The following is a 14,559-nucleotide window of genomic DNA, read 5'->3' on the forward strand; positions in this document are numbered from 1 at the left end:
CTTCAGTGTTGTGTGCGTTTATTTAAAGTGCCCTGAGTGCTTGCAGGCAATGTCCACTGCATTATCTACACAAACAGCATGAGAATGATTCCAATCATTTTACACTGTGAGTTTGACACATTTTAAACTGAAAAGCTAGAAAAGAGCAATAATATCTGATTGGAGGTTGGCAGTTTTACCCAGAATCAGTGCTGGAAAGAAACGTGATCGGTACATCCCTAATCTGAACTTCAATGAACATGAGGTATCCCTCTGCCATAACCTTCATCTATAATTCATGAAGTAATGGGATGCACTGCACACAACATGGACTTTACCATAGAGCATAGTACAGTGCAATATTCATGGAAACCTCAGGCCAGTATAAGCAATGCAAGACACGGTGAAAAACATATACAGCTGAATACAGCATCAGTTGAAGGATCACATCACTTTGCCTTGCAGCCAAAAGAGTGAAACACCATGTGACGCATTGGCCACCATATGCCTCACATACATCATACATATGACTAAAAGTACGGAAAATTAATGATCACATATGGAGACCATAAAATAATCAGCCTTGCAGTACTTTACCGCACAATAAATCCCCTCACTACTCCTCCTCAACACTCAATAAGCAGATGCTAAATTCCCAGTTAATCGGAATCAACAAGCAGCATTATCATACTAACAAGGAAAAAAGACAAAGACAGCTTGTAAACCGCTGTGTGAATTTTCACAGTCACATCCAGCCGCACTGGCAAACAACTAATTTCATGAATAACTACTTGGATGGAAGCGGAGCTCATTACAAATTGCAAATTCATTTTCCTGCTGTAGACAGACAGCCTTACTTCAACCACTCACTCTGCAGCCTATTAAATAAAGACACAAGGTAAATTGCTACTTCAGCTTGTTTGAGCAGAAATGAAAGTGATGATGACTTCAAAGAGTTTCAGATAGAATATATTGTGGGAATTATGTGAAATGCTCTATGAAAACAATAATAAATTGTGTGTTTATGGGAAAAAGAAATGAATTCATGCTTGTTTAAGCAAGAAATAAAGTGAAAATAGTAAAACTGTGTTCATATATGAAGTAACTGTGAGATAACAGCCAAACTAATATGGTTCCAGCTTTAGACTGATAGAAATAACACTGCTGCTGAGCTGTTTGCTTTACAACCAGTATGGAAAACAGCAGCAGCTGCCCTTTTGACCTTCGGCCTCCCAAGATTTTGTCTTCTAATTTGGCTAATTGTGTTTTTCCCAGGGGACCCACATACATGACCGGCATGGACAACATCAATGAAGTGGTGTCCAGGTCAGACATGTGTGCCTAAAAGTAGAGTTTTTCATAAAAACACAGAGGTCTGAAGGGAGTATAGGGACTGTCTACGTATCAGCTGTCCGTCTCCCAAAACAGAAGCCCTTTCACTTTCACCACACTTCACTCCAGTTCCTTTACTTTCACACAATCTGAAATGCCTGTTTATGCTAAAAGTCTACATTTTCAGGAGACAAGTGGATAAAGTCTGATGACTTTTGGACCCCACTTTATGACAACTCTAGTTCTATGAACACATGCGAAGCCCTTTAATAGGTTCTGAAGGCTCGAGCGCTCTCCTCTGTGGACTGAACATTATATAAGGTACCTCACAGCCACTCAGAACTGACCAAGGCAATATATGGTTGTCAAAACTCACTCTCGTCTGCTAGTATCCACGATCTGAACCCGCACCGGAGACAGGCTACTTCAGTCTAATCAGGCTCCTGTTGTATTCCTGTAAATCTCAGGTCTGTGCATCATTATATGTAACACCTGAATGGCTAAGAATGGACCTTCTATCAGCTCTGATCATGTGATGAGTGATAATCAGGCTTAGAAATATGCGTTATATGATGTAAGTGTGAGCTGTATGGTTCAGGGAGAGTGACAGTTATTGCACTCTTGTTGTCTAAAGCTGCTGCCACTGTTGCCATCTTGTTGGGTTGACCACATTTTGGACTGAATCTAATTATCTGCAGGTGTATTCAGATCAGGTATAACTAACCTCAGGTCCATTTTGGTTAGAGGGCTGCATCTATATTCACTGGCCATTCCCCTTTAACAGGCTCTTTAGGATCAGTAGGTTTATCCTGATAGCTGCGCCTCCTGCTTTGACACACGATGCAACATTACCAGAGGCAACATGCTGATCACAAGAGCTCAGGCTACAAGGTTGGGCTGAACACAGTAAGCAGTCAATTGAGCCACAAGTTTCAGTTCACTATAACTCTCCAACTGTACACACACAGGTTGAGGTGGACTGCAGACGCCTATCTCAGTAAACACCTATGACAAAGATCTATGGCGGCAACCAGAACCACAAACAAAGCAACAAAGCATCAGCCGGTACGGGCAGCTTAAGGGAAGTCAGTGACAACTAACACTAAAAGACAGCATATCAGCTATTATAACAATACAGGTGTTCAGTGCCAAAGCACTGAGCACAGACCTGGAGAGGGGCCGTGAAGTTCACTAATTCTATTAGCTTCAGACAACGAATCCTAACAGCAGAAAACGGCAGGTCAAATTCATACTGTGACCAAATACGAAAAATTTGTTGTAGGGGAGCAAAGACTTCACCTCATTTATATCTGTGAAGTGGCACTGTTGCACAGTCTTTGTGCTTGTTTCAGTTTTATATGGTCAGTTTAAAAGCAGTGAAAGAATGAGTGTCACTTAAGTATTTAGATTACCACGTTCTAAAAGTCGAAAAATATTTCAGTTTTGAGCAGAATGTGCTTCAAACTGGTTTTCAATAGCAGCACCACTTCCCACGAACATCTGCTCAGTGCTTCTAGCCCAAAAAGACGTGTGGTGAACAGCATAAATTCTCATCAAAATGTCAGCAAGGAAGAGCAAATAGCCTTTTATAAACACATAAGCATCTGCAGACACACACTTGCACTCACCCACACATACTTTGGAGTGTTCACTCACATTCACAAAATCCCAGGAGATGAGTTATGGATCTTAAAACACAGAGCTGTTGATCCAGGTGCCATCTGATTATTTTTGGCCACCAGGAGTGTCAGGAAATCAGTGATAGATGTTCTCGGATAACCTTATCACCCCCTTAAACCTACCACAGAGATAGGTAGCCCCTCCTGGAAAAAAACCCATGAATTTAACATCTGTCACAGCTGGCGTAACCTGATCTTTTTGCTCTTTTTCTAGGTCTATACTAATCTTTAATTACATGAGTGAAAATGGCTGAACCCTGAGGTGAAAGTAAAGGAAAGATGTTTTAAAAAGGAGAATACACTGCAGTGAAGCTTATCAGGAGTGGAGACATGTGTCCTATATTCAGCTGTTAAAGAAAGGACAGATTGAAAAATAAATAAATAAAAATAACAAAAAAACAACCCACACCTTTGTGACTGTGTCGGTGTTACAGCATGTGGTGCCAATCTTCACTGTGCCTACCATTAGAAAACTATCTTTGTCATCATTTCAACATTTACTGCTTGATTAATTCAGTGGTGCCCTCTCTTCCTCTCCACGTAGGTGTCTTTGCATGCGTATATGTCTGCACCCGTGTGGTCCAAATTAGGTTTAAGACACAACTAGCATCCACAGAGCAGTAACATAACCTTCCACACTGTGTGCATGAGACACACCATCTGTTGTGGTGAGAGGTAACAGAGTCACCGTCTGTGCAAATGCCCGCCATGCAGTCTGGCACCATTTGAGCACTGCTCTATTTGGCATGACACTGGCTGTGAAACACCCTTCTCAGATCGCTGTGACTACATAAGGCACCCAAACTTCCCTGTGTGTTTGACAAATACTGGAGTCCCTCCTTGGCAAACACTGGAGATGACAAGGTAGATTTTCTCCCCTGACATTTAAAAAGAGAGTCCACCGCCAATATTGGTTGTCCTACAGGAATTCAAGCTTTATCAAACCACATAAACCATCTCCAAATACTCAAGCATCAGACAGTGCCATTTCCGGCACGGAAAAGAAGTTCTTGTAAGTTGTTTCAAGTCTGTCCCATACTGACCCAGTGAGCTGTCAGATGGGGGAAGAAAGAAAAAGAGGTGTCCCCTGGGGTTCACGCAGAACAACTACCACTCTGTTCGCAATCAAGTACAGACATGGCGTCACTATCCTGGGACCAGTGTATATGCATGGCCTCCTTCTTAGTCAGCTCTGAATGTATGGAGGTGCAGAGAGAAGTCCTGAAGCACAAGTCACCAGACTCATTATGATTCACTGCAACATGAACTCTTGTCTCCACCTCTAACCCACCTTTCTCCATTAAAAGGAAAGGTTTTTTCCTTGCCTTTATCTGCCTGTTGTGACCAGTATAGATGTCTCACATACGATGACACTGATCAGAGAACACAATTTATAAGGTGACATGCTTTTAGGGGATTATTTCTTGCTGCAGACTTCCCATGCTTTTCTGTGGATGTCGGGTTGATTGGCAGTGAGTGTAACGTCATGCGCAGCCAGATAGAAAAATGTTCAACTTGGGCAATAAAATAACACCATTAAAATTAAGCCTTTATGTTTACTGTGATGGATTATCCATCCAGGGAAACTTGTTTACCATGCCGCCCAACAACGAATGACATCTAATGGCTTCTGAAATAAAGACAAATAGCTTTCATATCTCAAATTATGGTAATAAGAACAGAAGGGAAACAAGACTACTGCCACACAATTAAAACATTTCACCTGATTAGACCGCCTCTCTGGTTTGTGTAAGTGTATACAGACTGCTTGACTGGCATCTCCCTGACTGTCCTGTTTTGTGCAAATGTCAAAGCAGGACAACTCACACCTTTATCATCATTAAGCCCTGGTCACACCGGAGAGTGGCACAGGGAACTTCAGCCGTGCGTCCTAGTGATATAGCTGGTGCTAGAAGCTTGGTTGTAGTAAACATTAGTGAACTACTAGCACTGCTCAGTCACATTAGTACATTTCTTTTTCTTGGACCTGAAGTGCTCTGAGTGTGCTAACTTTTCGCTAACAGGCTAGCTCAAGAGACGGATATACTCCAGTACATATCTGCAGTTTACACTCAGCCGGAAGAGGTTACATAAAAGTTGATGGTGCAACACATCTACTGAGCTTCGATAGCTTCCTCTGTTTTCTCCAGCTTTCTGTTCCTTCCAAGGTCATAATCAGCAGCATGGTTTGGAGTGAATGTGTGTGTCAAAGTTCACCAAAGTGGAAATTGATGCAAAAGATTTGTGCATAAATAACCCCCCCCCCCCCCCCCCCCCTTTTTTTTATGGATGTGTGAGTTCAGAGATCTGTTATTGTACATGCTAGATCACGGTCAAGGCTTACTGAGACACTTTAACACAACAGAGCTAAGACTACAGGTTATATGTTGCACTTGTGCTTTTCCTACTATATCAAGCCAAAAAGTCGGCCATGAAAAAGGTGTCTTAGTACAAGGCATTTGATGCCTCACATAAATCCCTGCCTGGCCCCGCTCAACTTCAATCTGAATGAGGTCTAATCAGGCAAAATAAATGAAAGCACTTGTGTGGCCGAGCCAAGGATGTGTAGGAGTTTTGAGACCTCCTGAAACAAAACCAAAAGAAAAAAAAGAGAAAAATCTGACTAATATAAAATAGGTATGCATCAAATAGGACACTTTACTTTGAACCAAGGGAAATGAGGTCACTACGCTTTGGTTCGTCATGCAGAAGTCAGAAGTCTGCATTTGGCAGTGAGCATATAGCTGTAAAATGTTAACGCTGTTCCAACAAAGCCCCTCTTCATCACCCAGTTCTGGCGCTTTGACGTAGCAATGATTATGGGTACAATAACTAATCCCTCATTAATGTGTCCATGCTGCTCCAGCTCACAAAGATGGAAAATCGATGTGCCTTTGCCTGAAGCAACAACTGAGAGCTGTCCATCTTCCATGTTTAAACAGCACCTACTCTCCATATTGAAAGACTGTTAGAAAAGTAAGAGATCCTGGACCTACTGACAGTAACTTAAGTTCCCCTAAGACAAATAAAATATCTTTTATGGGAGACGGCATTCGCTTCAGGGACTGAAATGCTACATTTCTACTTGAGAAATCAAAACTGAGGTGATTCATATCACGTTGGGTTGGGTCAGTGTTTGCTAATTTGAGGGTTAAGAAAGACAAACCTCTCCACACCCAGAAACCACTGGGAGGGAGCTGGAGACTTTTAATGATTTGGAAGAAAATAAACATTTTCCCTCTAATTCTCCCTATACCGTTGACGGGGCTTTTTAGTTCTCACAGAATTTAATGTTGATTTGAATTACAAATGCAGGAGCACATTGCAAATATGTACTTTACCGAAAGATCCCCATGGCACTGAAGCGCTCTTTAAAGATTCATAGAGCATTTTCAGAGCCCATCTCCCCACGTTTAAGTACTCCAACTCCCAAAAGAGGTGATAATGTATTGTTCCAAATATTCTCATTGCAAGCTTGTTAGGGAGTTAAAATTACAATCGTTGAGGCGTAAAACATTTTACAGTTCGTCTTTACAATCTGAGACCTCAGCAAAAAATAAATAAAAAAATAAAAACTTGAAACAAGTATGGCTCTTAAAATGCTTGAATTAATATTGCCAGCTCTTGTAAGTCCAGCAAAAGACTGTAGTAGCCATGAATGGCAGCAAAGATAACACCAGCGGGCTGAAATGGCTCTTCAGAGGTCTTCATTCTGTCTTCGGTCCACAGCTGGATCATCCTTTTGGACCCATGGGTTGCTTTACAGACAAAGACACACATGCACACACACACACACACATATACAGTAAAGCACACACACTGAGTCTGGCTGATCCAACATGGTGACCCTTTGTTATCTGCTCCTGGCCAGCTTTGTTTGCATGGATCATCTGGAAACTCCATTTGTTGTTGCCATTTTGGAGACATACTAAAGGGGTGAGTCAACAAACTCCAAATGCACATCCTGGCACACTGATGCTCTCCTCTGAACCATAAAATGAACAGATGGTGTGAAAGTTGAATTCTTAACACTAAAGAATCAATAACTGTCTGTTTCAAGACAGTGAACAGCTCAGAAAATGGAGCTTTGCAGCTCTGCTAAGTCTGCAGTGTCCAGGAGCTTCTCTGCGGAGACCAAGCGTTTTTGATTTTATTTTGAACAAAAGAAAAACCTTTCACAGTCTCCGATAAATACAACAATGTACTTTTTATCCAAAATGTGTTCGGTAACCTCCACCGTCACGCAGGTCCTCCAGGTGAGTTTCTGGTTTTACCAACAGTCCTCCCTCCTGTTATCATTACAAGTTTGGTCATTCTTATCATTTAATAACTGCTGAGAGTAAATATGGCCAATTTAAGCATCTCACCGCCCAAAGCTATCTGACTTAGGAGGGAATCTTCTAGACGGGACTGCCTGTCTGTGTTTTATTGTATAACCAATTAGAGCTGTGCTGTCGACACGAATTTGGACTATGAGAGCTCAAACTTTGAGCACAGAAAACTAAAATGACATAGGATTCTGGATGAGAGTGCCCCAAATCTGCCTCAGGGAGCCCTGTGAGACCTCTATAAGCAAAAGAATCACCACTTGTAGAGAAGATATAGGCTGAAAAGTGCAGCGTGTTGAACAAGACTACACAGTCGCTCTCAGATTTAGACTTTTAACACATTTGATCATGACTGACTTGTCAAAAAAAGGGACATCTCATAACAGAGCCATAAAAAATTAATAAGAGCTTGAGTGACTGGCCCTGAAATTTAACCCAAATGTAGACACATGCACCAAAGTAAGAATTTCAACACTATCCTCAACTTCACTTCAAACTGGCACCTCACTTTTCTCTTTAAGCTTTTTCTGACTTTTTTTTTCTTTTATCAACTCTCTGCTGCAAAAATTCACACATTATACTGTATAAGCAAACTGAATGACAAGTGTTGGACCTTGAGCTGATGATAAAGGACCAGGGAGTAAATTAATCATAAAAAGGCAAGACTTTATCTCACAAAACAGCTGTGAAACTCTAGTAAAAAAAAAAAAAAAAAAAATTGGGGTGATATAATAGAAAAATTGCAGGAAAGAAGTAGAAAAAATAGAAAAATGTGGTGAGGGCATCAGTAACCGGTATAAACACCACAAAGCAAGTTAAGGTCATCATAAACTACCATTCACACAGAGTCCCTGTAGGAATGCCATAATAACGTTTCTGCTGCAGAATTAAACGTATGTCTTATTTTATTACCGCTACAGATTCCCTCACCATGTAACCAGGCTGTTTAATGCCCTTTCCTGCACAGAGTGTTTTCACTCTCACCCTCCCTCTTGGCAGTAGTTCTTCCCGGCAGCCCTCAGCATCTCTCCAGCAGCAGACTCAAGGACTTGAGCGACCATATCGACGCGCAACAGAAGGCTCCCTCCCTCTCTCTCTCTGTCTCTCTCTCTCTCTCAAACACACACACAACACCGGACCGTAGAGCGCACAGGAGCAACTTTCACTCGCATCATTACGCATGGCTCTGGCTTTGAGCGAAAGCGCGACACAACCAGCGAAACCACTGGGATTCTAAGAAAAATAAAAGACAACAAGAAGAAGAAGAAGCTGAAAAGACGCTGAAAGGATTTTTTTTTTCAAGAGATTATTCCCCTTGTGCCAATAATGATCTCCACATGCGTAACGGGATATCATCTTCTTGCAGTGTAATTATTCAGCTGTAGGTGAAGATCCGACCCGTTATCTGACTTCTCATTTCACACAGAGATGGATCTGTGGGGAGTTTATCTGTTTCATCTCATAACTTTGGGTAAGTGAGGACTTATCTTTTTTTTTTTTTTTTTTTTTCTTTATGATCCATCTTTCACAGAGTTGGACGATAATCCCACCTGCTCCATTAACCGTTTGATTAAAACAATCTGATCAAATCAATCAAACAGAAGTTTCTCGGTCGGTTCTTCCTCAGCCTTTTGCTACATGATTGCATTGACCGCTGCCAAGCGCTGATAAAGATCCTCATGTAAAAAAAAAACTTGCATTTTAACATAATTTTTATTAGTTGACAATAACCCAAGAACACGGATGTCCAGTCTTTAATTGTCTGAATTGTACGACACTGTATGTTCGGCTACGTAAAGGAGCTTACATGCTTAAATGTGTGTGTGTGTGTGTGTGTGTGTGTGTGTGTGTGTGTGTGTGTGTGTGTGTGTGTGTTTGTGTGTGTGCGCGCGCCTGGGCCTGCGTGCGTTTTTTGTGCGTGCGCATGAAACTGCATAAAAACGCTTTTTCACATGTATGGATTTTGTTTGGCTTCTCAGTTCTGCATTTCTAGTCACTGCATCATTTCCCATGTCCACATTCAAGTGTATTACAAATGTTTGCCTTACACCATATTTATCACATTGTAATATTCAATAGTGTTTGACTATGCCAGACCATTATCTCAGCCATTTACCCACAATATCCATTCAGAGTTTTATAGCTGCGTTATTGTTTATTTTGGTAAAAGTGACCATCCTCAGCAGTACATCTGTCATTGCAGTGAGTGTCACTAACCTGCTCTCCATGTAATTGAATGAAGCTGGAGTATTGATTTTTTGTGGCAACAACCTACAGTCTTAAGAGAGGAGAGCTGCGTGTTGTTGGCTCTCAGTGTCTCTTTGCCACTATACACAGATGTGTCAATCTAGTCCTGCTGCCACAGTGCTGCCTAATACCATTATACCCACCCATGACAACAAGTCAGCATTCTTAATTTGCACCAGCCTTTCCTGCTTAACAAAGGCATAAATGTCCATTATATCTTACTTCTTTATTCATTATTAATATCCTGTTTGGAGGTCATTTGGGAAATGTAAGGAGATGCCAGTAAGGACTGCTGAATGGAAAAGAACAGTTTGCTTTTTGAATCAGCTTTTCTCTCTGTCAATACCTTTGACAGTCACTGATGGACATTTATTTAGCACCATTTGCTTGTAATGGGGGATTAAACATTGAGACAGTAGTTCTCCAGTCATATGCTACAAAAACAAATCAAGTTTCTCTCCTTCTTTCTGCAAACCTGCATGTCTAAAATAAAAGTACTGCTCTCCTCAGGATAAACTACTGATCAAATTCATTTTATTCTACACATCCTACAGTTTTTTTGTATGGCAGAGATGTTGATTCCTGTCTGTTTAGAGATCTGCTCAAATTAATTAGCCAAGACCAAACTGCAAAAGGTCAGAAACAATGGGCTGTTTGGATGACTCAACCCATTTATGTGGCATTCGGGGCAGTTTCTGTGACACCCATGGCTTATATGGACAGAAAGCTGAGCTCACACATTATCCAGCTCTCCTAACTGCTCCAGATACCTGCAGGCCAACACTGACAGATCTCGAAATAACCACAATTTTGCAGAAAGAGCTCTCAAAGCAAACATTAGGAGCAGTATTTCTCAGCTGGGAATAGTTGGCCATTTGAGGTTTGGCATTGTTGGATTATTTCTTGGCTTTCGCTGCCTTTCATTGTTGGGCTACATCATGTTATAACAGTCAAGTATTTCTGTGTACTTCATTGTTCTTTCTGTTTATTGAACATAGAGCCAGGCCACATTCAGTTTACATGCCTGTAAATCTTGAGTTTATTTTTGCGAGTATCCGATACAGCCAGGCAGCTTTGAGGCCTTGTGATCAATGCAGGCACCAAATTTACAGCACAGTATAATTATGTGTATCTACTTCTGTGGTTCACTGAAACAGCTGAAATGATTCGTCCAATTAATTGATTAGATGATTGACAGAAACATTATTTAAATCTTTTTCTTTTCAAGGACAAATGTAAAAAAAAAAAGAAGAAAATAATCTGTTTCTTTTTCTCAAAACGTGATGATTTGCTGCTCTGTATGTTTCATATCATTGCAAACTAAGTCTCCTTTGATTTTGGACTGTAAGTAAGACAGAACGAGACATGTGAAGGAATGCGGAATGGGAATGGGCCAATATTTTTTACACCAAGCTTGGTTTATTAAAGCTCACTCATTAGGTAGTTGGCTCTGTGGCATGGTGGTCTAAGCTCAGCGATGATGTTCAGGTCCTGAAGAAGACACTCATCTCGCAGAGGGTCAGTTTGCATTTAGAGGAGTTGTGGAGTTCAGAGTGAATCACTGTTGCATCCACTGTTATGAGAAATAAAAATGAATCCCAGGCAAGTAGTGGACTGTCTAAGCTTTGATCTTATCTGTAAGATAAATGTGCAGAGGAGCTCATTTTGACAGATCCACACAGAGGCTTGAAATGATATAGAATTAAACACAATTGCACAGTGCAAGTCTTTCAGATAAGCATTTTTCTGCAGCATTAACTTGAAATGGCACAAGGTGCACCACAGTCACATCACAACCGTTTCATATCAAGGTGCAGGTCCCAAATGACCGACAAGGTGATTGAATTTAATATTAATGGGTTAAACTGAGAGCGCAGGGAGTGATCTCCAGTGGCACTCAAACCCCAGTGAAAAAACCCTAGCGGCTGACAAGGATATGTAAATTGGTTATAACGCTTCAAATAATTTACATTTCCTGATTATGGCCTGTCATAGCTTTTTAGTCTGTCTTAAGATTTTTTTTTTTTTTTTTACTGTATAAGATCAACTGTTTTTAATCTGCTGCTTCCATCCAATCTGCTTTTTACTGCAACAGTGTCTAGCTTCAGCCAGTGATCATGCTATATTTTTTGATTTAATGGTTTTGACATTGTGGGATATGACCTGTGTCTTTAATGGAGACAGATAAGTACTGCCAAGCATGCTATTACCTAGCATATTGGCTGGCCTCTTGTAGGGGATTTGTCATGAATCTCATTTGAAGCGCAGGTAGCACCCAAGGTGAACACACAACCCATCCCATGTTCATGTTTTCTTCATGTGGCACAGATAGGTCACTTCTTTATTGCCAGTAAAATGATGGCACGAGATAGTGTTGGGAGTTCTACCTACACATTAACACCCCTTTGACACAGAAACCTCAGTTATGACATATACAATAATAATATATGCATAAGATATGCATTTGAACACTGCTGTTGCCCGGAGTTAAATATCTAATCATCCAAGTTCAGTTCCACACCTATCATTGCTATACTATTAAACAGTGGGGTCCAAAAGTCTGAGACCACTTTCCTAGACCTCACTGTAATTATACAGCACTTTGTATGATTATAGGTACCGAATAGGTATTTTGAGTTTCAGTTACAAAACGGATTTTGCAATTGAAAACCGGCTGTTTAAAATTGTTTTGTCACCTTATAAAAAGTTAATACAACAGCTCACTTTCTACACTCATTTTTGATGTATTTATGTAACTGACCAGAGTGAAGCTTTCATGGCTTTGTTTTATGGGTCCTCATGTGGTCTCCAAATAAGTTCCAAGAGAGGAACAATTTAACTTTCTCCATTTCCTAGGGATTGATTGTAGGAAAAAAAAAAAAAAAGTAAGCTGGCTCTAGACCCTTGAATTGCCATTCACATCTCATCTCGATTCAAATGAACGAGGTGAAACAAAATGGCAACTGAGTTTGATTATCAGGCAAACGAGGGGAAAACAGAGTGTTGATTTGGTGCAATCATTTTCCAGTTAATTATGTTTTACTTTAGTGGTTAGCAGTTCGGCTTAACACAGAAAATATAAAAGAACATATACTTTCTGAGTGATTCCATTTACAGGTGCAAGCAGCCAGACTAAAAAATATGAATTTGAGAATAAACTTTCCAACTACTCACAGTTGCCAGTTTATATCAATGAGGATAAAACTGATATAGAAATACCTCTTGGTATAGTGCAGCTGAACAGCACTGCAGCCTCTTTAAAAACTGCAAAATGACTATATACTCTTAACCCGACAAGTGATGTGAATTGGATCATTACTGCCTGATTAGGTGGTATAACTACCTCTAGCTGGTGCGCACATTTAAACACGAGGATCCAAGAGCCATTTAAGCATTTATCGTTTGAGGGAGTAGGTGGATGAATGACTGATTTTTCTGCTGAATAAACAAATGTAAAGTTTTTATGTTGCCATGCATACTGTAACTAAGGATAATAAGTATATAAGTTGGCTTACATCATCTGTGCTAACCACTAAGGTTGACAAGGACTTAAGATACACAACGATTTCTCCTCTAAACTTAGTTTACAGTATGAAGTGGTTTAGTTTGCCTCACGTACAGGTTTCAACTTTATCTCACAGGTAAGTAAACTAATTAGCGCCAACACAGTGCAAGATCTCTTTCTCTACAATTCTACCTTACTGGTAGGTGGGTATATCAAACAAGTCCTTACAGCCCAAAACAGCCCTTACTGTATATAGGCTCCGCTTCCCTAGACTCTCCTGTGCACAGGTGAATCTCTCCCGCCTCTCCTGGTCTCACAGAATGGACATACAAAAACTGAACATTATAACCTTCATAAACATAGAATTTATTGCAGGACTGTTGTATTACACTGCATTAGTTTTAGCAGAATGTACTAGACCTAATTAACTCGCAACTGAGTGTATACATGTGTATTTATTTATTTAATTTCTGTCAAGTATTTCTTGTGATTACATATTTTGCAGTTCTTTACTGTTGCATAATATATATACTACTGTATTAAATATTGACTTTCCTTCACTTCCGTTTAACAAACCTTTTAGGGAAACTGAACGTATCATAAAATACTGTGCCACCTAAATCACTCATAATACTTATTATATGATTATTGTATAGAAATTTGTGTTTACAAATCTGAACTGTTACAGAATGACATTAATCCTAACTGCAGGTACCTGGTAAAGCCTGCCATTTTTTATTACATAAACAATTTTGATAAATATCTTTTAAATCTGGTTTTTAAATAATTAGGACTAAGATTCCTTCTGAGTGTTATTTTTTTATTAAAAAATAAACTCACTGGTAGACTATGTGTGTTACAGATACTGTATCTAACTTACCTCAAACACATCTTTGCCATTTCTGTTCTAACATTTATACATACGTATGTCTGTTGACATATAAGCCAATACCAGTATACCTGCACTGAGTTGATGTCGGCCCTGTTGACAGCCAGGCCCTAATAACTGGGTTGATCTTGAGTGTCTGTCATACAGGGGGTTAAATTGTGAATCTTTACCTTAAGTACTTCTTTAATATAATGCAGTAAAGCAGGCGAGGAAACAGAGAAAAAAGACTTATGGATTTTGGCATAAATGATAGCTGCAGTCAAGACTTAATGCATCCGTTTTAATAGTTCCATTACTGGACTTTTAAAATAACTTATTATCAGACCTCAAGAGTCAGTGTTGCATCTCACCAGCCTCACGGTCTATAGGAAATAAAACTCTGTAAAGGACACTGGTTTTCCATCTAAAAGGTATCAATACATTTGAGCAATATTTACTCACTGACAGAACTGGGGGTTAAAAGCTTTAGAGACATAATGGCTGTTACACTTTTCCTGTGGGCTGCCTCTGTTCTCAAGCCAGAGACCTTAAAATATGCCTATTTAATTATTGAAGTTTTAAAATCTGCTGTTGAGCTGGCACATTGCCATTCATCTGATG

The 14,559-nt window shown here is 40.0% G+C and overlaps 1 protein-coding gene and 1 long non-coding RNA gene across 4 annotated transcripts in view; one reads left to right on the forward strand and one right to left on the reverse strand.

Moving 5' to 3' along the window:
• Window positions 1-14,559, reverse strand: part of LOC130173549 (uncharacterized) — an 83,340-nt gene that overhangs the window by 15,034 nt on the left and 53,747 nt on the right. The window contains exon 1 of one of the 2 annotated variants that reach the window (XR_008828448.1): window positions 2,940-3,056. The exons of the other annotated variant lie outside the window; for it this stretch is intronic. This is a non-coding gene — a long non-coding RNA (uncharacterized LOC130173549). Of the gene's footprint in view, window positions 1-2,939; window positions 3,057-14,559 lie in introns of those variants that run through there. 2 annotated transcript variants of the gene reach the window in all.
• gfra4b (GDNF family receptor alpha 4b) overlaps window positions 8,361-14,559 on the forward strand; it is a 44,303-nt gene continuing 38,104 nt past the window's right edge. The window contains exon 1 of one of the 2 annotated variants that reach the window (XM_056382929.1): window positions 8,361-8,789. In XM_056382929.1, coding sequence (XP_056238904.1) covers window positions 8,747-8,789 — 43 coding nt within the window. In that variant the 5' untranslated portion in view covers window positions 8,361-8,746. The remainder of the gene's footprint in view (window positions 8,790-14,559) is intronic. The other variant, XM_056382930.1, reaches the window with a different exon arrangement.

This window comes from Seriola aureovittata, chromosome 8 (genome assembly GCF_021018895.1).
Source record: "Seriola aureovittata isolate HTS-2021-v1 ecotype China chromosome 8, ASM2101889v1, whole genome shotgun sequence".
Lineage (NCBI taxonomy): Eukaryota > Metazoa > Chordata > Actinopteri > Carangiformes > Carangidae > Seriola > Seriola aureovittata.